General features: G+C 50.9%; 1 protein-coding gene across 1 annotated transcript in view; it reads left to right on the top strand.

The window, feature by feature from the left end:
- The window catches only part of LOC144728739 (uncharacterized), an 87,382-nt gene that overhangs the window by 60,420 nt on the left and 1,452 nt on the right, over window positions 1-25,510 (top strand). Inside the window, exons 9-21 of the mRNA XM_078608346.1 lie at window positions 361-474; window positions 3,456-3,572; window positions 4,957-5,006; window positions 6,627-6,699; window positions 10,029-10,199; window positions 12,367-12,480; window positions 14,182-14,209; window positions 14,349-14,434; window positions 18,581-18,697; window positions 19,139-19,254; window positions 20,453-20,710; window positions 21,853-21,984; window positions 23,340-23,478. Coding sequence (XP_078464472.1) covers window positions 361-474; window positions 3,456-3,572; window positions 4,957-5,006; window positions 6,627-6,699; window positions 10,029-10,199; window positions 12,367-12,480; window positions 14,182-14,209; window positions 14,349-14,434; window positions 18,581-18,697; window positions 19,139-19,254; window positions 20,453-20,710; window positions 21,853-21,984; window positions 23,340-23,478 — 1,515 coding nt within the window. The remainder of the gene's footprint in view (window positions 1-360; window positions 475-3,455; window positions 3,573-4,956; window positions 5,007-6,626; window positions 6,700-10,028; window positions 10,200-12,366; window positions 12,481-14,181; window positions 14,210-14,348; window positions 14,435-18,580; window positions 18,698-19,138; window positions 19,255-20,452; window positions 20,711-21,852; window positions 21,985-23,339; window positions 23,479-25,510) is intronic.

Here is a 25,510-nt window from a genome sequence, read left to right on the forward strand (position 1 = left end):
TTCTTTTATTTTCACCTACGTGTCTTTTTTGAAAGAACCAAAGACTATGGATCCTTGGGCTTTGTGAGTCCGAATTCTCTATGCGAGACCAGGGACTTCAGACGGATCTCTCCGAGTCAGCAACCCAGAAAATATATCTGCGCACGGCACACATCATCCAGTCCACCACTCGCTATGACCGTGGCCACGACTGGACCTTCATAGCGCTTCGGATTCATCCCGGTACAGCTAAATATTCCGCTTCTGACTCGTCTCTTGCCACCTACTCTCATCTACGATCGACTCGGGAAATACGCGATGAGCTCCGGCCGTTCTCCCACGGCTGTAACCGCCGACGCCGCGTGATGTCTGTGCGCGCAGACGAGGACGAGTGCGAGCAGAGCCCCTGTGCCCACGGAGGGGAGTGCGCAAATCAGCCGGGCGGATTCCTCTGCAGCTGCCCTCCCCAGTGGACCGGACGCACGTGCCTCGTCGGTGGGTGCTTGGAGTCTGCCACCACTCGCGTTCACGCGCACGCACGCACGGAGAGAGAAGCGTGTGAGAGAATGTGTTAGAGAGTGCAAGCCACCAGCCCCCCACCCCCCCCAACCCCTGGAGGCATCAGTGATCCCGAGCCGTCGTCGTCGTTCTTATTCCCCACACACGTGTCCACTCCGCAGGACCTCGCTCATGCCTCCCATCGGCACCTCCGATTAGCACGGTTGGCTACGCACGGTGCGAAAGAAGTTCAACGTAAATTTCGATTAAAAGCTTTCGTGACTGCAGGGATTCATCTTCTTGGTTCTTTCGGTAATGTCACGCAGAATGGAAATAATAAAATAATAATAAACCAATAAAATAATTCTTATGTTTGATTTTTATTATTTTATTATTTCCATTCTACGTGACTTTACCGAAAGAACCAAGAAGAAGTTCAACGTAGATGCATCTGTGCGACGGCTCCCGCATCCACCGTGAACCTTAACCCATAATATTAGATTGGTGATAATAATGAGAACGATTACACCTTGTGACGCGCCACCGCACTGTATTCACTCAACTCTCGTAGCGGGAGGAGACCCTCGCCCTGACCTCCATCACATCTCGACCATTGCAACTCCACGACGCAACGTGCCACACGATGGCCACGCATTGTCAGGGGATTCGCACTCACAAGCTGTTGCACAGATGGATTCGAGAGTCATCTGGTGTACTGCCATCTTCCGGCCACCTCGCAGCGAATTATAGTTTTAATCCAGTTTATGAACATTAATTATTTTCGCATTTTATCACGCACACCGTCACTATTCCACTTTTTTGTTTTATTAATTTCCCATCCTTTTTCCTTGTGGGTTTATGGAGCTATGCATCGTCCATGTTTCCTTTGGCAACCCAATGCCTTTCCATACCTCTCCTCTCCTTCGATATGTACTGTATGTACTTCGTGTGTTATCATACGCAACTTTTAAATCTAGATTGAAAATGTATTTCTTCAGTACTGCTTCTTGTGTTTAGTTTGTTGTCCTTCCCCGCACCTCTGATTATCACGGTTGGCTACATACGGTGCGAAAGAAGTTCAACATAGATACACAGACGGTGACTTTTCCTGTTTAAATTTTACCCCTAACCGCCCCCCTCCCCTCACGTTGAGTGCAACTGTCCCGTACGATGCTCGTTAACTATTTTATTTGTATTGCTCGCATCCATGTCATTAGTTTATTTTCTCTAGGGATGTGAATGTTTTACCTAGGACCGGTCCCAACTCCCCCAGCTCCTGAACGAGGTCGTTGACGTGCACTCTCTCGTGCAGCGTGGAGAGAGCTGAAAAGTGTGCCGGGAAGCGTGGAGAGAGAGAGAGAGACAGAGACAGGGGGGGGGGGGCACGCGGGGAATTACGACGAGACAGAAAGAGGAGGAACACACGCATCAGATAACGAACGCAAATCGCAAACATCACGTTGACTGTCAAGAGGAGGAAAGTGGTCGCGAGATCGGATGGTGGCCACGGGGCAATTCTCAGCAATGGAATGGATGGAATAGAAACCAAATGGTGGGGAACGTATCCAAGAGAGTGGGAAAGAGAGCCGACACGAGGTTGCAGGCGGTTCGTCTTTTATTTTTTCCTTCAGTCCACACTCGTCCCCAGCCTCCTCAATCTCGTTCCCGTCAAGATCTCCCCTCTTACCGCCCGTTCTCTCTCTTTTATCTCCTCGCTTCCCCTGTCACCGTCCCACTCACCCTCCTTTTGGTGGGAATCCTTCCCCTGACGTCCCTTACAAGAGGATCCCCTCTGCGGAGATGGAGCGATGAGAAGAAGCTCGAGTGCAGGAGTGAGATTAATCACGCGGGAGGGGGTCAATGGCTTGCGGAGCTCCTCGTAAAGCAGTAGATGGATCATGTATCATGGTGACGTAGATACAGTATGGGGGTTTTCTAATTATAATTATCGGATAGTGTATGCTTTATTTATTTAAAACAAATTCTGCGTCTATAAAGGATATTGTTATTTATAATTTCTTAGATGTTTCGATTGCTTTAAAACTCGTCCTTTACTCCATCCGCACAAATGACTGATCGTTCCTCCCACGTGCTCGACAAAGGCATTCACGTATCTATTCCTGGCGCCTGCCTCCGCTGCTGGGTTCAGATCTTCCGGTAAATCTGCGACAGGCCTCCTCCACACGTGGCTTCCCCTCAAGCCACGTCAACACTCACCCCCTTCATAGATAAAAAAAAAATCGAAAAAAGTACCACTTTTTTCCGTTTCATTTTAAGCAAGACTGTGATGTACAGTAATGCCCCAAATTGACGTCTTCCCCCTCCTCCTCTTTTTGACATCGTTTTGCAAATACGTCGTCACTGTATTTAATACCGCGAGCTTATTCGCGTCGCCTCAACCCCGCACTTACGTCGGTGACAGCATCGTCAGTCTTTTCTCGTCATCCTCCACCACCACCTGTCCCGTAAATCGCTTTGATTGACGTCGTTTTGATATTCGTCGTCGCAACTTTCAGGAACGCATCCCCGACGCAGACCGGGGCATTTCTCACCACGGTGGCTAGGAGATGTTAACTACCTCGCCTGGTATACAGGAGGTCGTGGGTTCGATCTGCTGTATATTTTGGAGTTTGCGTGTCTCTCTTCCCGTGATCGGATTCTCCGGGTTTTCCCCTCTACATTTAGAAACACGCGTTTAGAGTATTCGGCTGCTATACATTTCCACGCGATAAGTCACTTTGTTGGGCTATCGTTTGTGACCACGTCGTTCTGAAAAATAACTCCATATTTCAGTGGGCCTTACCTGGTAAAATAAAAAAAATTGCTATTTTTGGATAAAATAAAATAAAATAGTAGTTAAACAAATACAATTCACACCAAAAAAGGCGAGAAAACTTTCAATAAGTTGGGCAAGGTGGCCCAGCGCGGCGATCGCTGGTTCTTCGCTGAATGTCGCACCCCCGCTGTGAATTCGACAGACGCCGACGAGTGTGAAGACAACCCGTGCAAGGGCAACGCCAAATTCTGCAAGAACCTGTTTGGCGGCTATTATTGCGAGTGCCTGCCCGGCTGGACGGGCCACGACTGTGACGTCGGTGAGTGGCACCACCACCACCTCGCACCACCACCTCGCCCCGCACCACCAACTCACCCCGCACCACCAACTCACCACCAACTCACCCCACACCACCAACTCACCCCACACCACCAACTCATACCGCACCACCAACTCACCCCGCACCACCAACTCACCACCAACTCACCCCACACCACCAACTCACCCCACACCACCACCTCGCCCCGCACCACCACCTCACCCCGCACCACCACCTCGCACGGCACCACCAACTTAGGGGGGGGGCATGCTGGCTGCTGGCTGCTGCTGCATAATCCCAGTTGTAGGATCCTGTGGTGTAAGTTCTTCGATTTGGCCAATGTGAACCCGGACGCCGGCACGTAACGGCCCCCTCTTGCCAATGACGTCACGGGATCTTTAACGTCCACCGTGACACGAGCGGCCGCGTGGTATTACGGTTCCGTTCTCCGATAGCGCCGCGTGCAGTTTACAGAACGCGAGTTGACTTCGAAGCGATGAATGTGTTCATAACGCGGATGCGAATTGGATATAACGCGATCGAGTGAACAGAACGACGTCGCGCGGGTCGGAGTAAGCGATTGAGCGTCTGCCTCGGCGTTGCGTCGCACAAGGCGGGATGCTGCTGGATGCTTATAGACGCTATCCACCTGCGCTCACTCATTGTTCGGCCTGCGCACGCATCTCACGTTTTATCGCGGACTTTGCTTTACCCAGTATTAGACGTTGTAACGTGATTTTTTGGTTCCATAAAGCGGTGTTCTTCAGCAACGCAGCTCCCGCGTTATAGGAGAACATAGTCTATGACGGTCATTACACCCACAGTGAGCGGGGCTTGATTTCAGCTGCAGCTGTCTAGGACTGAGTTCCAGAATATATTTCCCCACCCCCCCCGCCCCCTACCAACACCCTCCCCATATTTGTGGTAAAGAATAGCGTGCACTTGACCGTGTAATTTATCGATATTAAAATAGCACGCGATCCTCGTGTTTGCTAAGCGAGTAGGCATGTATCGAAGTATTTGTGTCAACAATATTCCGTGACGTAACGAGGGTAACAACACGATGCACGAAACTACGCGCATGTGTTCGGCAGGTACGCTGTAAAGTAAAAAAAAAACGTAACCAGTCGGCTAAAGGTTTTGAGTTTGTTTGAATTGTTACAACGGACGATGTTCCCGTTCAGCCAGCAGCTTTTTTAGATGTTTTACGAGGAATGTTGCACCACTCACAAATGAGGTCAAGCTTGCTGCCCTGGAACTGCTTGCTCACGCCACTCCTGACGGAAGGGATTTCCCCCTCCAGGGGGTATTTGGCCTACTCTTCCCCCCGCTAGAGTCGGCGGCTGTGTGCGCATTAGTCGTTTGTTTTTTTCTCTCGCTGCAGGTGTCGACGATTGCCAAGGACGGTGCTTAAACGGCGGCACGTGCACGGCGGTAAGAGAGACCAGACGACTCCCGTTTGGGCTTCATCGTCACCACCATCACCATCATCGTTGTCGTCATCATCGTCGTCATCGTCACAACCATCGTCGTCATAATCGTTATCGTCGTCATCATCACCGTCATCATCATCGTCATCATCGTTATCATCGTCGTCATCATCGTCGTCATCGTCATCACCATCCTCGTCATAATCGTTATCGTCGTCATCATCGCCGTCATCATCATCGTCGTCATCGTTATCATCGTCGTCATCATCGTCGTCATCGTCACCACCATCGTCGTCATAATCGTTATCGTCGTCATCAACGTCGTCATCATCATCGTTATCACCACCACCATCATCGTAATAAAAATTAACTGTGGAACAAAAAAATGTGTTTCTGGGTAGTAAGTGTTATTTCCTAATTGCTTATGCCTCAAAAGTGCAGAAGATGGCTATTATTCCCCACAAACTTTGCTTTTGTGACCATTACAGTGATTTTTTGAAATTTAGCTATTGCCAATGAGAAAACGTCGTGAGCATTTGTGTCTTTCCTTCATGTAAAGTCCTAGTCACAAAAGCAAAGTTTTTGGGGAATAATAGCCATCTTCTGCACTTTTTAGGCATAAACAATTAAAAAATAACACTTACTACCCAGGGACAAAAATCGTGTTACATAGTGTATAATCATTCTTGCATTCATATAATCACACTTATATTACGCCCATAACAGAACGTCCCACAGTTCAGATTGTTACCCTAGGGGACCCCTAATGGCAGCTTGCCCCTGTTGATTAAATCTTAGTTCTATCGAAGCAATATTTAATCAAACACACAAATGCACATCACACTCCGAGGGCACAACCGGAGAAAGGTGCAAACGAACACAGACACGCACATTCAGACAAAGTGTGTCGTCAGCGTAAATATGAGATAAGAACAGAGATGGTGAGCGAGTCTATGATTGTGGGGGTGTTGGGTGGGGGAGCATGTACGATGCATACTGTATGAAGAAAATTGAACAAGTCGATGAAGGTTAATCCAATGTATCGTGAGAGCATCTCCGTTTCAAATAGCGGCACTTAAAGAAGAAGAAAAAAATGTAGCATCCGCTTCCAGGGCTGTTCTTTCACACTCGAAGGACTATGCCGATCTGCAACACATCCAAACGGATATTCCGTCTCGTATGTATATCGAACTTATTTTGCGCGTACGTAGCCAACCGTGTTAATTGTCGGTGTGGGGGAAGGACAAGAAACTGAACACAAAGAGCAGCTCTAAAGAAATCAGTTTTCAATCGAGATTATTTAAAATTGCACAGCTCCAGTGGCTTCCTAATATCGTAAGGGAGAGCGTTCCAGACGGCCTCAGAAGCACATCTTGAGAGCGCGCGATGCGGTGGCCGTCTTTGTTCGCTGGCTCGGCACATTAAATAAACATCGGTTCATCATTGACCCCGCGTAGTAAAGTAACTGTAACTAGTAAAGTAGCGGTTTCCGGAACGACGGAAACAAAAACATGTGGAAGACTCCCCGATCGTCCTACGAATTACCGACACGAGCGATCGCGCGAACCCCGCGCGCCCGCTCCGCGGTGATGGATGTCCTCGTTTTTTTTCAACTTCCTTTCAGGAAGCGGAGAGGGGATCGCGGTGTTCGTGCCGGCCCGGCTACACGGGGCGCCGCTGCGAGAAACCTATCGACGGTAACTTCACCCTCGGCCACGCGTCTTCTACCCCCCACCCCAACCCCCTCTCTCTCTCTCTCTCGGGAAATCTCTCGCCCTCCGTCTCGGTTTTCTCCTCCGCGAGACTCCACCGAGCGGAAAGCCGAGTCACGGGGAGCGGGTGGCAGCAATCGCCGCCGCGCAGCTGGAAGAGGAGAAGCATAACGGGGGGGTGGGGGGGGCTGATCTCTTGCGAAGTGCCGGGTGGATGGGGTGAGAGTCGGCGGGATGACTGTGCCGAGTGGCCCCCGTTGGCTTAGCCGGGGGGGGGGGGGTTGCAGCGTTGGAGGGGAAGCCGGGGCTACGAGCCGCCTCGATTGCGTTGTTCGTTTGAGCGAGGACTCACTTTGCTCAAATGAAATCTGGCTGCCGCCTGATGATGCCGGTTGTAATTGCTGGCGAAACGTCGTTCTCAGATTGTAAATGTTGCGGATTTGCTCTCCAACACACCGGTGTTGCTGTACTAGTGACGAATTGGCACGTTCTGTTTACGTGACAAACCTTACTCATTGATTGTGTAGGGTGGTAGCGGGTTTAACGTCACATTTTTATTCACGCGATCTGATCCAAAATAAACTCTATTATGGAGTATATTGGTCGCGGAAGCCTACGTGTTAAACTAAGTTGTTGGTGTCGGGGGGTAAAGCTCGGACTAGTGGCTGCTTCGTTAATTGGTTAGGATCGGGATGAGTGAGAGGTCAAATACAATTGGCCTGTTGGGTAGTTGATTAGGGCTACGGTTAGTACGGATGGCTAGTTGTCTGAATTATTTTGGAGTAGGGTTATGATCGGTGAGAGGACTTGTACTAGTGATTTAGTCTGTGTGTGTTAGAGAGCGAGTGCACAGAATCTGCGTGGGTATTGCCACGGTCAGTTAGAGGGGCCCAAGTCCTCCTTGTTGCCTTTAACCGACACGCCGTTTCGTCTCGTTTTTGGGGAACGTGAACGTTTCGCGGTGACCGATTTAAATGCGCGATCATGTTTTGTTTGTTGTATGATAGTCACGGTAACTGCGCGGCCCGTGTCATCACCCCCCCCCACCCCGTCCGCCTGCCCCCCCCCCCCGGAAAAAGCCCAATGGTTCCGTCTTTGTGATGCCGTCCGCCGGGTTCGGAGGACGCAAATTCGTAAAGAGCGACGGCGTTGATGTGAACGTTTCCACGCTCGCAACAACCTTTAAGTCTGCCTTTGGCGGCGGTGCTGCATTTGTTGAACAACACAGGACGGGGAAGTGGCGGTGGTGGTGGGGGGGAGGGTGGTGCGCTGTGTGGCTCAATGTGCACTCGCTTGTTTGGAAATTCCAGCGTTTCAGAAACGGCGGCGATGAGGCGGCGGCGGTGGCGGCGGCGGTGGGGGGGTGCCGCCAGGGGAAGGCGCGCGGAACAAATTGCGTCTCGTCCCACCGCCCGCCACCCCCAAAATAAAAACAAACGGAAAAAATAACCCCCCCCCCAGAAATAAACACCGAGCTTAAGGACGGCTAATGCGATCCGTGCTCGAGTGCACACTCAGAGCCTCTTGCCAGCGGAGGCCACTATTTACTCCAGAGGGAGCGAGGGGGGGGGGACGTTTTTTTGTGTCCAACGTGATCTTGTCTCCATCACTTCACCACTTCGGTCACCGCCGCCTGCCGCCACAAATAAGGCGGTGCCCGGCGCGGAAAGAGCCGCGGGCTGCCCCCCCCCCCCCGGAGTCCTCCCACCAGCAACGGAGCGAAGCCGCTCGCTCGTAAATCTGCCTGCGTCAGGGCCATCGCGGGCAGCAAGGCGGAGGCGGCCCCCATGCGCCGAGACCCGAGGTGTCAAACCGCGCGGAGCGACGTGATTTTTGGAAGAAAATTAGTTTTTTTTTTTATGAAAAGGCCCTCGAGATGCCGTCAGAAGCGGGTTCAGGGTTCGCGGGCCGCCGTCGTGCAAATATAGCGTTCCCTTAATGATCGCGTCGCCGTCGCGTGTATTTTCGTTGCCCGTTCCCCCCCCCCCACCGCCCACCGAAGTGAGTGCGTGGGGATTACTCGCCGTGGGTAGTCCTGGATCGGGAGCCCAAAATTGTCCGCTAATGAACGCCGTCGCCTTACGCACGGAATATGGACATAACTCGAAGTGCCGCACCCGGCTCGCTAACCGCGCGGGGCTAATCGAGTTTCGAACGTGATCCTGCCGCGGGTGCTGGCGCGCGTCCGCTTCGTCCGCACCTGCCGTCGCTGTTTCATTTCATCGGTTGGCAATTGCTGAAACCCCGAGTTCGATTCGCAAACCAAGGGCCCGAGCAATATCTGAACCGGTTTTTGATCTCCCTGCCACCGCCCCCCTTCCCCCAACCCCTCCCAACCCCCTTCACGGTTACCCGCTCCGACCGGCGTAGTGAAGTACGGTCACACAATCCCCGTGATCGACACGCCGTTGGGAGACCTTCCTCTATAGCAGTGGGCCAGGCAAAGGGGGCTGCGCTGTTATTTGGTTCACTTTCCGTCGCTTGTCTCATGCAGCACAGTGCATGCACGCCGACTCAGCCTCAAATGAGCACCCGGTGCGATGTGTAAGCATCGTCGCTAGGGAGACAAAGGCGGCCGGGCGTGGTGTTGGCCACCCACCCCCTCGTGTGCCGTGCCGGCCTTTATAGGTGATCGCTAACAGCACTTGCCCCTACAGTCTGTTAAGGCTACACGTGGAATATTTGTCTTTGTCGAGTGAATATTAGCCCCGGAAGTGTAGCGGTCAGCGTGCTGCGCTACGAACCTGGCTACCGGGGTTCGATTCCCAGTCACGGCCAACACCGGTGGCGATTATCTGAACCGGTCCTGGGCCACCCCTAAGTCGACTCAGCCTCAAATGAGTACCTGGTGCGATGCGTAAACATCGCCACTCGGGAGACAAAGGCGGCCGGGCGTGGTGTTGGCCACCCACCCCCTCGTGTGCCCTGACGGCCTTCCTAGGTGCTACTCGCTAACAGCACTTGCCCCTACAGTCTGTTAAGGCCATACGAGGGATCTTTTGTCTTTTTCTATTTGTGGCATAACGTGGTTGGCACGGGCCCTTGGTGGTGCAAGAAATGATATGGGACTCCCCCATGTTAAACAATGTTGCCCATCTCCATGGCCCTCCACCTGGACTCTGGGCCTGGGCACAGTTGCACTGCCTGTGCACTCGATAGCCACGGCGCTGACCTCGGGGGCGCGTGTGTGTGTGCCGTGTGTGTGTGTGCCGTGTGTGTGCCGTGTGTGTGTGTGTGCCGTGTGTGTGTGTGTGCCGTGTGTGTGTGTGTGTGCCGTGTGTGTGCCGTGCGCGTGACGTCTCGCACGTGAGCAGGGCCTGAGAACTGCACAGCGGCCGTGGCGAACAGAACGGCGGGGGGTGCGGCGGCAGTGCCGGCGGTGGCCGTCGGAGACTCCTGCCGGAACGGAGGCTCGTGCGTGTGGCAGGCTGGCGCTCTCCGCTGCGTCTGTCCCGCCGGCTGGGAGGGGGAGCTTTGTGAGCGCGGTGAGTGCCGGATTCCGGCTCCGCGGGGCAGGCCCGCCGGCGGTTGGGTCAATTCTGTGGCGACGGAATTACGGAATGGCACAGAAGTTACCAATCACAACGTGAAAACATAACAATTATTTTTGCCTTTGAAGTTTCTCAATGTTCGTGCCGCAAAAGTTTACGTGAATATTAGCCCCTCTGACAATCCACATTGTTCATGGGGGATGTTTTACTTCACCTTTCTGGTCAGTGCGGGTTGGTGAAGGGGGGGGGGCCCACAACTGATGCATACATCGATCTCCACTGATGTTGGCCACGGCAGGGAATCGAACTTAGAGTGCACCAGGTTCATAGCGCAATACGCGAACCAATGCGTCACTCTCCTCGGTTGGATGCCCTCTCAGGCATCTTCCCTCCTTCGGCTGTCACTCTGTCACTGCTCTCGACCGTCAGCCGTCCTCCTCCCTCAGATCCACGTCTCTCAGCAGTACGACGTCTCTCAACCCGCCAATGGTCGCTCTCATCCGGACGTCTCCTCTTTCTGTCCCTCGGCGTAATTTGCAAGCATTGCCGTGTAAATGGAGCAAACGTTTAATGTTTGTTGGCGATCGTCCTCGCGCTTAGCCAAGTCGCGCTCAAACACACCGGCAGGTCACCGGGAGATGAGAAAGAGCGGTCTCAGCATCACGTCGCTAATAATAGGGCTCCCTGCCGCGGTGTTTGAAAGCTCGCCTTTTGTCCAGAAGGACAAATTTGGCTAGGGCCCCACAATTAATTATGGGGTTTTTTTGTTGTTGCTTTCATCTCCGCTGTCGATACGCGCTGCTGGCCGCCGAGATTTTTTTTCTCCTTAATTGTGATTCAGCGTGACAGACGCGGCACGGGCACATCAATTTACGGGCCGATTCATTTGGACAATTGTAGGGGGGGGGGTGTGGGGCTGTGATAAGCACAACAGTATTAGCATAAAGTCCTTTACGAAAATATATATTTTTTTTGGCGGAAGGAAAAAAAGAATAAGAAATCTCCGATCCTAAAAAATATTCGTAAAGTTTCCAAAGCTCTCCTCAAATATGCACACTTGTGCAAATACCCATTCGAGTTTTCACTACGTGTTAAATAAATACCACACTGTAACTCTACACGTTTATGGCAAGTACATTGTGAGAGTGTTTATCGGTGGTGAGACCAAAATAATAATAAAAATCAATTCCAAATGTATTACAATAATAAACAGGCCTCCCCATGCCATCCGCGTCACTCGTGGGAGTTGTTTCACCATATTTTGTCATGCGGGTGGCGAGGGGTGGGAGGGTGGGAGGGGTGATCACGATCAGTTCAGACATCGTTCGCCACCGATCGAAACTCGGGGTCGCGGGGTTCATAGCGAAGTGCGGTTCAACCGCTGCACTCCTGCTCCCCAAGTGAAATGTATACAAAGTAAAGAAACCACACACACACACACAAGTGGCAGACATAGAAACATCACAACAAAACTCAAGTGTACCTCTTATCCTGCTGTGAGTGGTGATTTTAAAACTTAATATTTTTTTCTTCTTGGTTCTTTCGGTAAAGTCACGTAGAAGGGAAATAATAAAATAATAAAAACAAAACATAATAAAATAATTCTCACGACGTTTCGGCCACAACGCAAGCAGCCATCCCTGCAGTCACGAAAGCTTTAAATCGAAACTTAATATTTTTTGCAACAAAAAATTAAAACTGTTATCGGCTTAAATTTCGATTTAAAGCTTTCGTGACTGCAGGGATTCATCCTCTTGGTTCTTTCGGTAAAGTCACGTAGTATGAAAATAATAAAATAATAAAAATAAAACATAAAATAATCCTTACGACGTTTCAGCCACAACGCAAGCAGCCGTCCTCAGGTGGAGAACAGGTCTGTCGAGAAGACAGAGTCGCTCCAAGCCTGGGGTGTGTCATTCAGACTCTGTCTTCTCGACAGACCTGTTCTCCTCCACCTGAGGACGGCTGCTTGCGTTGTGGCCGAAACGTCGTGAGAATTATTGTATGTTTTATTTTTATTATTTTATGATTTCCATTCTACGTGACTTTACCGAAAGAACCAAGAGGATGTTATCGGCTTCATGCCGTGAGACAAGCAATCCATCGGTGTCCCAGAATGCATTCTGAATTCATGACTTTTTTCTTCCTCCTCGACTCTCAGCTGTGAGCCGCTGCGACCCGAACCCCTGCCAGAACGGCGGGCAGTGCCGCGACCTCGCTGGGGACTTCTCGTGCCAGTGCGAGGGCGAGTGGACGGGCAGCACCTGCGGTTCCAGTGAGGCCTGCATTGCGACACAAACGCGAAGAAAGCACCACACAGCAAGCGATGCACCTCACCACAAAGGGATGAGTTGGGGCTCCAATCACAGGGCAGTAGCGGAGAAGAGCTCGCTTGTCTGCTCCGTGCCCTGCCCAATCGATCGCTCACTCTTCCGCTCGTACGCAAACTCAACACGCTCGCCTCTCTGCCCAATCGATTACCGTCTGACTCACCTGTTTGCCAATTAGGTCACCTGCTTACTGGCCCACATGCTCACACACGTGCCTGATCAATCACTCATTCATTCACCCACCCAACCATGAGTGTGTCGAAGCTAAACTATGTTGGGGAGTCCTTAACACATGTCGTGAGAGACATACACGCAACGTAGTGCAGTCACACATTTTTGTTTATGCCTAGGGCAAATGTAAGTTATACATGGCTCTCATCATCAATACCATGGGTCCCTTCTCCTCCTTCTGGTCAGCATGAGCCCTTGCTCAAATCTATATGACAATACTTATTTAAGTACGTGCTGCAACTGACGCACTCAAAGAAGGATGAAGAAATGCACAGATAAACTCCAATGCAGGTCCTCGCGGTTGCGCCGCATCACTCTCCAATGTGTCATCGGGTCACGTTCTTTTTTCGGCACGGTGGCGGGGCATCATTTCTAAATCAATCTGATCGCAGATTTTTTTCGTCGTTACGGCAATCGTCGGTGACGCGCGGACGAGGCGATTTCCGTTTGGGCGTTGTTGCGATCACGACGGCGGGCGGCAATTCGACCTAAACCGCTCCCTTGCCCCGGCCGTCGAATAACGGCGAGGGCCACGGCTTCTCAAAGTGGCGTCCGCGGGCGGGCGGAGGGGCCGCGGTGGGTGGACACTTAGTTTAGTCGCGCGCCAAGCTCATGGCGAAGCCTGAGCCCCGGACTGTTAAAACTAAAACTAAACTTTTTTCAGCAGTTAAGTCCCACTGGGCTATGTAGCTTATCGTGTGGAATATGTATTGCAGCAAAATACTCTAAGCGCATGTTTCTGAAATTGGAGAGAAAAGCCAGAGGACCCGAAGAAAAATCCACACGATCACGTGGAGGGAGAACACGCAAACTCAAAATATGCAGCAGGCGTCAGGGTCGGGATCAAACCCACGACCTCCTGCATACCAGGCGAGGGAGATAACATCTCGCCACCAGCGACATTGCCTCTTAGAGTCAAGGTGTGCGAGGCCCGGTTGCCTCAACTCGGGCGAAACTCGGGGCTTTCGCCCTGTCAATCCGTCGCACCTAAAGCGGCACATCTGATCGAGCGAAGTGTGTTCCTTGGCGCGCACCGAACGGCGTGAAGGAAATCGCTCCCAAAGTTAAGAAAGCAAATTTACCAAAGCCTCTTGGGGTGCTTCGGTAAAAAAGAAATGGGGATTACGGCAGCTATGCGTAAAATATTGTTTCTATCCTCGCTTATTAGAAACAAGTGAATATAATAATAAACGATGATCCCTGCGGCGTGCTGTTTCCCAGCACTCTGTGTACGAATCGTGCTAAAATGTTTACGCGCGTCAGAAGGCACGCTGCAAGCAGACGCTAATTCCAGCGGCGCGAACGCTATCGGTTCTTGGCATGGGCGGCCGTATTGATGCACGTTTTTATGTTTACATTCTTGCGCTGTACGAGATTTCCACCTTCTCAATCCCTGTTATCTCTCCACTTTGCAGGTGCGAGCGACTGCGCTTCCCGCCCGTGGTACGTGCAGTTCCTGCGCTACACATGACGCAAAGTCTGAAGTTCATCAGCTTTGTAATAATCACAGTTTCGAAGAGTCGTGTTTTCATTCTTTTCACCCCCCTCCCGCCGCCCCCATCTCGTGCCGTGACGTGCGCAGCCACAACGGCGGCACGTGCGTCGATGGAGGGGACTGGTACCTCTGCGAGTGCGCCCCAGGATTCTCGGGGCCCGACTGCCGCATAAGTAAGACGTTGCACCCCGCCCCCCCCCCCCTTATCACCCCCCCGTCACCCCCTTTTGCTCCCCCTGCCAGCTCTGCGACGATTCATTTGTCTTCTTTGGGTCTTTTGGTAAAGTCACGTAGATAGGTTCAAAGAAAATAACAAAAAAAACTACGACGTTTCGATCGCAACACAAGCGATCGTCCTGATAACCTGGTCATTAGTATACACTACGACACTATCCACTACACTACTATACGCTACACTGCTATACGCTACACTGCTATACGCTACACTACTATACGCTACACTGCTATACGCTACACTGCTGTACGCTACACTACTATACGCTACACTACTATACGCTACACTACTATATATACACTACACTGCTATACGCTACACTGCTATACGCTACACTACTATACGCTACACTACTATACGCTACACTACTATACGCTACACTACTATACATAGACTCTAGCTCTCCCAGGCATTCCCAGGCAAGCCGAGAGACACAGTCCCGCCAGCGTGTCCTGGGCCAGCAGGGAGAGGGATGATCTCAGACGGGCTGGACCTTGGCAATGGACACTCAACATATGTACATTAACAAAACCCTGATCGAAGTTATGGATTTCATTCTAGAAGCGTATACATTTCTCATTGATGCTCATATTAGTTCTGGTTACTGCTGTTAAACTGGCATATTACATATATTTATATTGTCAAACTGTCAGATTATTTTACGACGTTCTTAAGTTTGAGTAAGATCGCCTAAAATTGAGCGACGGTTGAGAGATTTGTCCATTTTTCGATTTAAAGCTTTTGTGACTGCAGGGATTCATCTTCTTGGTTCTTTCGGTAAAGTCACATAGAAGGACGGCTGCTTGCGTTGTGGCCGAAACGTCGTGAGAATTATTTTATTATGTTTAATTTTATTATTTTATTACTTCCCTTCTACGTGACTTTACGGAAAGAACCAAGAAGATTTTTCCATATTGTAATTGTGTCAAATTCACAGTCACTTCGCCATTGGGCGCTCCTCGTTCATGAGAAGGGGCGGTTGAATTCGACTCTGTGTTGTGGCCGGCACCATTCGCGGTGACCATCCCATCTTACTGTCACCCTTGACCTGGGTTGAACTTCACTGCTCCATTGCAGTCCTGCCAAAAGCGCATCGTTCCCTACTGCGTTTCCCTACGCCAGTTTGCCCGGTTGTTTTTTTGTTGTGCCAAGAAACTATACGAGAAGTTAATTCCCAACAGCGGCGGCAACAGCAGCAGCAGCAACGTTTAGGCTCCGCGAAGCCTACCTCGGCATCAATCATCACCAGGATTTAGCACCCCCTGCTGCAGTGCAGCCAAATTTACTGTGGAACTCGGGGCCCGACTGCCAAGGGGTCAGTCTCAGGTCCTGTTTCGCTTCGGGTTTCTCGTCAGGTTACGGGAATTGTACAGCCCGCGTTGGCTCGCTGTGCTCTTGCCAGAGGCACCTCCGATCATTAAAAAAACGCCACACCTCTCCACGTGCATTACAAAAATACAAAACTCAATACAGAGAAACTTAACAGCGTGCCAGCTTTTTTTTTACAATATTATAATCTTGGTGGATTGTGGGTAACATATACTGTAATCATAAATGAACGCACACAATTCTGGTTTGTTCCCTTAAAATAAAATAAAAAAACACGTAGATCCACGCAGGATATTTTCTGACAACTATGTAAAACGGCATATTAGAGTAGGTGGCACGTGGCTATTAGCAGCCACTACCATAGCTAGAGGTATCCTCAACCGCGTGTAGAAATACAATCGATGTCTGTCGCTAACCCAGACAGGCCTGGCCGAAATTAAGCATTAGGCCCGTTGGCCAAAGGGGCTCTCCAGACAAATGTTTTGCAGCTGCTTCTTTTGGTTACCAAAGCAAGTTGTCGAAATATTCGGCTCGAAAGTTTGCCTGGCCGCCGCTCCGCACCGTGTCGTGAGCAGCATCGTGGTACCAAAGTAGCGTAGTGCGGTTGGCATTGGCCCTGAGGCAAGGAATAGAATGGAATCGCTGCACCCCCCCCCGTCCAATTCCACCCCCCGTCTTTGCTGGCTTCTAGGCCCCAGCCACCCCTGGGGGCCCCAATGCAGTTGGGTGTGACGGTGGCTAGGAGATGTTGACTACCTCGCCTGGTATACAGGAGGTCGTGGATTCGATCCTGACCCTGACGCCTGCTGTATATTTGGAGTTTGTGTGTCTCTCTCTCATCATCATCACAGTGGCTAGGAGATGTTAACTACCTCGCCTGGTATACAGGAGGTCGTGGAATCGATCCCGACCCTGACGCCTGCTGTATATTTGGAGTTTGTGTGTCTCTCGCTCTCATCATCATGGTGGCTAGGAGATGTTAACTACCTCGCCTGGTATACAAGAGGTCGTGGATTCGATCCTGACCCTGACGCCTGCTGTATATTTGGAGTTTGTGTGTCTCTCGCTCTCATCATCATCACAGTGGCTAGGAGATGTTAACTACCTCGCCTGGTATACAGGAGGTCGTGGATTCGATCTTGACCCTGACGCCTGCTGTATATTTGGAGTTTGTGTGTCTCTCTCTCATCATCATCACGGTGGCTAGGAGATGTTGACTACCTCGCCTGGTATACAGGAGGTCGTGGATTCGATCCTGACCCTGACGCCTGCTGTATATTTGGAGTTTGTGTGTCTCTCGCTCTCATCATCATCACGGTGGCTAGGAGATGTTAACTACCTCGCCTGGTATACAGGAGGTCGTGGATTGGATCCTGACCCTGACGCCTGCTGTATATTTGGAGTTTGTGTGTCTCTCGCTCTCATCATCATCACGGTGGCTAGGAGATGTTGACTACCTCGCTTGGTATACAGGAGGTCGTGGATTCGATCCTGAACCTGACGCCTGCTGTATATGTGGAGTTTGCATGTTTCTCTCTCTCTCTCTCCCCCTGTGGTCGTGTGGATCTTTATCCGGGTCCTCAGGTTTTTCCCTCCGCATTTATAATCAACATGCGTTTAGAATATTTGGCTGCTATAAATTTCCACGCGATAAGCCGCTTTGTTGAGCTATCATTTGTGGCCAGGTCGCTTCTGGTTAAAGAGCTACGTAACTCAGCGGGCCTTTACCCGGTAAAATAAAATAAAAATGCAAAAAAATACAAAAAAAGTATTAAAGTTTAGTTTGTGTGGCCTGCGCACACTCGGTAGCCACGCGACTCCGTGGGACCCGTTGCGGCTCACCTGTAAATCCGACTGCAACTCTTTGTCGGAGAGGGCAAGAGGAGTGGGAAGCTCAGAGGCAGTGCACCACCGCTCGACTGCTCATGTTGCCTTGTGGTTGTTGTTGTTGTTTGACTTGCATCCCACTGGGATTTTTGCACAGCGTTGGTGTGCGGTGCTTTTTTTCTGGAAGACTTTGCAGTTTTTTCCTGGATTTTTCTGTTTGCTCATAATCACTTTAAGATGTTTTTCTTGTTCATGTTTTTGTTTTTTGTTTGTTGCGGTTGCACCCGATTCAAGAGCCGAATGGCTCACAGGGCTATACCAGATAAATGAAACTGAAAACCCCAGACCACCCAGCTGCTGCTGCTACTTGTGTAACACTTCCATCCAATGGGAACCCTCTCCCCCATCCCAACATGTAAACTAGGAAAATAAACAGCGCTCTTTCCAGCGCGCAAAAGGTTCACTTGCGTCCAGCAAAATCTGAGCACGAGAGGAATACTCTATCAACGACCCCTGGAGTGACTTGTTACAAAAACGTCCGCGTTCTTTTTTGTTCCCATTATAACGGTCAGCTGTTGCTGTTATAATGAACGAATGAATGCTCTTTCCTGCGGTCTGAAATAGCTCGAAAGAGCCGAGGTTTTTAGCGCGGCACTTATGCGAGAAGGGCGCCTCAACATTACAGATCACGTGCTGTTTGTAATCAATAGCAATGCCCTTTATTTATCCGGCAAAGACTGTCCGAGTCTTTTCTGGGGGGCGGAATGCCCTGTAAATGCTACCGTTGTTGTGCAGTGTAACACGCCAATGATAACACACTCAAGCGCACGGTTACGCAGCGATACATTTATACACACGGTGACACATTGAATACACGCGACAACACACTCCCCGTCTGCCGCGTTTGCCGCTGTGCCCCCGAGTGCAGACGTGAACGAGTGCCAGTCGTCCCCGTGCCCGCGCGGGGCCTCCTGCGTCGATGAGATTAATGGCTACAGGTGCGTGTGTCCTCCGGGACAGCCCGACTCCAGCTGCCACCGACCCGGTGAGTGAGATCATCCGACCGCCCCCCCCCCCCCCGACCCTAACGCCCGGCGAGCGAACAACTGAACAGAAAAAAAAAACACGAACAAATCCACGCGCGCGCATTTGCGCCGTACTCAGCCAGGCGCTTGCACAGGGACGAAGGGTGCCCCTGTAGCCTGTGGAGTGTACAGGCGGTGCAACTGCACAGGTGCCCACGCGTCGGATGGGGGCCCAGGCTCCGGGCTGTGAACGGTGGGGAAATTGGACATGCCGACCCGCAGGCCCGAAGCGCCAAACGGCCGGCAACAAATGGCAGGCGCATTCCGGGTGATTGGGTTCTAAAATCCACTTGTAAATAAATCCATTAGAAGTCCGCCGAAAGTGTTTCTGATGAACGTGGCGAGTTGTTTTGTTCATCAATAATAATTGTCATTATTATTATTATTATAAATTCACGCAGCCATGGAGTTGCCAAGGCCATGCTGGCCTCACGGGGAGTTCCGCGCACATGGCTCCACGTGGTCCGATGGGTGCAACACCTGCCAGTGCGTCGACGGTTGGGGCAACTGCACCAAGGTTCGAACGCTCCTCGCCCAACATCATCATCATCATCCATTTACACGTCACCATCCATCATTATCATAAGCCATGACCAATCCACTGTGGGATGAAAGCCTCCCCAAGCCGTCACCATCTGTGGCAAGTGACTTGTATCCACCAGTCACGGTATCCTGGATGTGATGTGCCGGATAAATATATATTCTGATTCTGATTTTCTTGGTGATCGGCTCAGATAGACACGGACGTCTGAACCAGAATGGAAGAGTAGGCCAAATATTAACCCTCTAGGGGCGCTCTCTTTAGGGCAATTTAGTGGAGGCCCTTCTGCCATCAGTGGGGTGAGTGAGTGATTTCAGGGCTGCGCCTTAACCATCACCTATCCCACAGCCACGCGCCCCTTTGCCTTGATGGTGTCTGAAGACCCACAGTGATCGAGAGTGCAAAGTCTGCTTATTCAGATGAGAAAAATAGAAATACGCAATGGTGTTTTGTTTGGGTCGGAAGTTAATGTTAACATTGGATCGGGTGTTGCGCCCCGCTCGCTCACCGGCTCACTCTCAAAGCGAGACCGGTGATGTGGGACATTTATTAAACCGCGTGTTCCAGTTCATCGATATGCTTTCTTTGGATGTTGATGCTCATTGGATTGTTTCCACTTGACTTGGTGTGAATTATAATCAGAGTTGGGTGGATGTGAATAAAGGATTCGGTGAACCGGTAGAAAATTAAACGTTAGGATCGCGCAGAGAGGGAAACACTTTACTGAATGTTAGAAGCGTAGGAAGATTGAGCTTTGGGAAATTCAAATGCACGGCTTTAAAGCATCAACCGCGCAACCACAAAGCATCGCCCACAGCACAAAAGAGAATCAACCGCACAACTCCACACAATCAACCACACAGCATCGACCACCACAGGATAAACCGTACGAATTATCCAAGAAGAATCAACGACAAAACCGCACAGAATAAACCACACCACCACAAAGAATCAACCACGTAACCCCGCACCATCATCCACATGACCCCACATCATGAACCACATGACCCCGGCAGATTCAACCATCAAAACCGCCATGGTCCCACCACTAACCGCACCCCCCGAAACCTCCAATTACCACGGTTGGCTATGTAAGTTGCGAAAGAAGTTCAACATACATAACCCCCCCCCCCGTCACTCACACCTCCCACCCCCCTCCCCGCCCCTCGCCCAGGTGTGGTGCGGGCGGAGCTCGTGCTCTCTCTCCGCGGTGTCCGACCCCGGCTGCCCTCCGGCCCACGCGTGTCGGCCGGCGCGACGCCGGCACGGCTGCCTGGCGGGGCCGTGCCAGGAGGGGGCCGGCGAGTGCGTGGGGCCGCCGCTGCCGCCGCCGCCCGCCGACTGCCGCCCCGTCCCGCCGCCGGATGGGGTGGCCGAGCGGCCGGGATGCGTGCGGCTCACGCTGCGTGTGGATCGCGCCCGACTGCCTGCGGTAACGTGCGGTGGGAACTTTCGCGTTCGTTTGTTTAATGGCGTGATCGATCCACTGCTGTTTCTTGATTGGCCGCCGACGCTTTTATTCTGGTGGTGGTGGTCGTGGTTATTTTATTTTTTGTTCTTCACGGTTGCTGAGTACAGGGCCCAAGGATTTCATGTGCCGAGCGGGCAGCAAAAAAAAAGCACTCCTAAATGTTGCATTCGTCTTCGTACTGATCTCCAATGGCTATTAACCTAGCAGCAGCGATACATCGATGTCTTCATTGCGATTCTAGCGGCTGGTTTCGGAAGCCAGGGAGTGTGATTCGCTCGTGCCCCTTCCCTTCATTCATTTTACCTGTACGTGTCAAACCTTGAACTGCATTCCACAAACTCAATATTTTCTAAAGCTGCACATAATCACCTTCAAAATGACACCCCCCCCCCCCCCCCCCTCTGTATGGTTGTGATGATTTAATTCCTAAATGATTATTGGCAACGGAGGATCTCACCACGGAGACGCCAACTCAACGGGTAGTAATTTCATCTCCGGACGTATGGACGGCCAATTTTGAAAAGTTTTAATTCCTGCCAGGACACGCGCCAGTTTCCAAGGGTTAAGGGGACTGGCAGGAATTGAAGGTCTCGTGATTGGCTCCCGAAACATCCGGAGATGAAATTACGACAGCTGGAGAAGCATCTCCTTTGGTGAGATCTGTCATCACCTACGGACGTTTCGACGTTTAAAGTCTAAATCGGAACCGCCGTCACGAATGCTTTTCTTTCGATCGGGATGACAACCTCGCCTAATGCGTGGTACTGCCCGTCAGAGGTCGCAACCGGGTACCCGATACCCGTACCCTACCCGATACCCGGCTACCCGTACCCGGCCAGGTACGGGTACGGGTACCTGTTTGCGACCCTGGTGCGGCCGGGTATGGGTACGGGTAGGCCGTGAGTCACTGGTGAGTAACCGTTTGTCACTCATTTCGGATAGGGTACGGGTAGCGTACGGGTACCCATACCCGGCCGGGTACGGGTACCCATTTGCGACCCTGGTGCGGCCGGGTACGGGTACGGGTAAGGAATCAAAACCCGTTTGCGACCTCTGGTGCCTGTAAATCGCCAACGTCAAAACCGAACGCGATTCTCTCGCAGGGCACAACGGTGGAGCACATCTGTGCGGACCTTAGGCTCCTGCCGGGCGTGCGGGACTTCTCCTGGGTCTACTCGCTCTTCGTGCTCTGCGAGCGACCCGAAGGGCGCGAAGACGCGGTCGTCGTCGCGATAGTAAGCCAGGCGGGGGGCTCCGCGCACGCACGCGCCCGACGCTGCCCCCCAAACCCCGGGGTCACACCGACAGGCTTGCCCCACCTGTTTTGGATTTCCCAGTGTCGTCCTCTCGATGAAGAGGCGGTGGCAGTTCTGTGGGCACCTGTGAATGCTTCACGAGATGTTAAACGTCTCCGCTTTCACCAGTTGCGTTATAATAGGCGACTCTACTACTACTGCTACTACTCCTACTGTGTTTTATTTTATTTTGCCAGGTAAGGTCCACTGGGCTTTGTAGCTCTTTTTCAAAAGTAACCTGGCCACAAATGATAGCTCAACGAAGTGGCTTATCATGTTTAAAGTTATAGCAGCCAAATACTCGAAATGCATGTTTCTAAATGTGTGTGTTCTAAAACACATACACAGATACAAACAAACATAGAGATAGATAGATACACACACAGATACACACAGATAGAGATAGATACACAAGACAGAGATTCCCCGCGTAATTTTTTGAGAGACTGTTTGGGTAAGTGATGTTCCGGAGCACCCACCGATGACGTCTGCGTTCCCAAGTCCACCGCAGCAGCGTTCCTTTCTAAAACAAAGGTGCCTGACTACGGCGATGAATAAATGAAAAACAAATTGTCGCGTTCATCTTCTTGGTTCTTTCGGTAAAGTCACGTAGAAGGGAAATAATAAAATAATAAAAATAAAACATTATAAAATAATTCTCACGACGTTTCGGCCACAACGCAAGCAGCCGTCCTCAGGTGAAGAAAAGGTCTGTCGGGAACACAGCGTCTGAATGAAACAGCACCAAGCTTGAAGCATCTATTTAAGCTCAGTTGGAAGGTGAAGAGCGCCTTGACAAAATAATTTGCATATCAATAGGAATTTAGCATATTTATGGGAAATGCAGATATGGGATTAGTCACTACTTGTGAAATGCATAGGAGGTGGGCGGGGGGTTTCAAAGTCATATTATGCCCGTGCATTATGCAGGATTAGCAGCATCAAAGGGAGGGATAGGGGTAGCATTAATAATAGTATGTAGCTGCAGTAACTAAACCACCACGTAAAAAACTAAAGTATAAACTACATAGCATCATCAGTATACTAAATATACTCTCCAATAAGCTGAGCTACTAACAGTAAGTAATAGATTACAATTCTATGTCGCAAAAAATATAATATGCTTCTAGCTAAACTTGTTTCTATTACATCACACGGATATACCCCGTACTATATACTGCCATAGACAAACCCAACATTAAATGATATACTGTATTACTATACACCACCCTATACCTTCGACTATACATTGTAATATTACAAGCTTTAAATCGAAAATTGTCGCGTTCTTCCAGTCCACAGACCTCTCGGCAGGGTCCCAGGGGGACGCGGCGGTGTGGGGAGCGGCCACAGTGCTCGCCGAGGCCGCGAGGCGGAGGAGTGGGGAGCGCATGGCAGCCGTCTCGGACGTGGAGCTCAACTCCAAACGGCCAGGTCAGGTGTCGCTCCCCCCCCCGCCCCCCTTCACTACCCCGTCACGTCATCGGCAAATCGATCCCACAGGCAGCATTGGTCGGGAGCGGTATCGTAGTGGTTAGTGCGCCGCGCCACGAACCCGGCGACCCGAGTTCGATTTCCACTCATGGGCAATAACAGTGACGATTATCTAAACTAGCCCTGGGCTTCCTCTAGGTTGAATCAGCCTCAACATTAGTACCTGGTACGTGTGTAAACATCGCCACTCGGGAGAAAAAGGCAGCCGGGCGTGGTGCTGGCCACCCACCCCTTCGTGTGCCATGCCGGCCTTCATAGGTGCTCACTAACAGTGCTTGCCCCAACAGTCAGCTAAACACTATATGGGGGATCTTTGTCTTTGGTGGCCACTGAGATAATGGAGCTTTGAGAAGCTGTCATCAGCTGGCAGAGGCTGCCACCATCTCTGGCAAGATAGCCTCTGAGCCAAGGGGATTTGTCGGTACCACTGTCCATATTATATAAGTTACTTCCTATTTTTTTTCATCTTCCATGGACATAGCTGCCACGGTGACCTTGCTATCGAACATATCTAACATATTTGTGATACAATAAAATTATAATCGGAAACCAGGGTGAGCATTTGCTCCCCTGTGCGGTACCGATAAAACCTTTTTTAGTCAATGGCTCCGAGGATCAAGAGATTTCAGCTCAAGCGACTTTCACCGTGGCAGCGTGAGTGAACGAGAGCCCCGGATTGGCTTATCGGCCACGTTTGTTGGATTGCTGAATCCCTGAGTTTTGATCTTCCACGAAGCTCGTGGGGCACCCTAAACCGCATCCGCTGCACAAACCATGGAAGACGCGGATATCTGATGCACAAATGGCGAATTAAAAACTCTCCAGTGGTGTGCGACAGCGGTCATCCAGAACAGACCGTAACAACTATGACGACGCAACGCCCCGATTCACGAATACGAAGGAGACATCACAGGTGATACACTCCGCTGGTGCTGACGCGGTTATCTGGACTTGACCACCTGAAGGTGAAATTGTAGTCGTTGTCTCGGCATCTGCATCATCAGCCGTACGACAGAAGAAGAAGTGGATCGCTGCCTCCGGCGCTATCGCGTAGAGGTCTCCATAGGGCAATCAGCTTGGACGTGAGCGCTATAATCCCAGTGGCAGACAAACCGTGAGCGTTGACACGATGCCTGGGGGGGGCAAAAAAAACTTTAATTTGCCTTGCGTCCTCTTACTGTGGAAGAGACTTTAAAAATGGATGAGATGGCCACACAGTTTGAGAGGCAGATCACAATCATGGGAATGCTAATAATGCTCACGTTGTCACTTATGCTTATGTAATGACATTTACTTATCCAGGAAAGCCTCACTAAGTCTCAAGAATGATTTTTTAAGGTCCTGCATTGGGGATGTTTGGCCTATTCCATTCATAACTGTTTGGTTTTATTTGAGACTAAACAATTTTTTTTATTTTACCCGGTAAGGCCCACTATGCTATCTAGCTATTTTTCAAAAGCAACCTGGCCACAAATGACAGCTCAACGAAGTGGCTTATCGCGTGCAAATTTTTAGTAGCCAAATTCTCTAAACGTATATGTCGATTCTAAACGTAGAGGGGAAAAACCGAATGTCGTGTGTTTTCGGTAGAAGGCCCACAATGCATACGAGGGATTAACTTAAGAGATCCTGAAGGACAGGGACATGAAGCCAATTGCTATAGTGCCAGGTCATGTCCCCCTCGCTCCCCACTGGACTGGGAGTAGTAACACAAACCTGAGCGATCCACCGAGCGTTGCATTCAAAGCGCTGGATCACAGACGCGTACCAAAGCACCCACGTAGACTAATTTATGGGCAGGTCTTTGAGTCAACTTACAGACAGAAGAACAGTCGATCAGGTAGACTGATGGATAGATGGATGGAATTATGCCGACGAATGGATGAACGGATTCACACACAGAAGCACGTGCAGACTGTAGCGTGAACGTACGCACGGGCAGACTAACAGATGGACAGACACGTTGACTAAG

The sequence above is a fragment of the Lampetra planeri genome, chromosome 30, assembly GCF_965212315.1.
Source record: "Lampetra planeri chromosome 30, kcLamPlan1.2.h2, whole genome shotgun sequence".
Taxonomy (NCBI): Eukaryota; Metazoa; Chordata; class Hyperoartia; order Petromyzontiformes; family Petromyzontidae; genus Lampetra; species Lampetra planeri.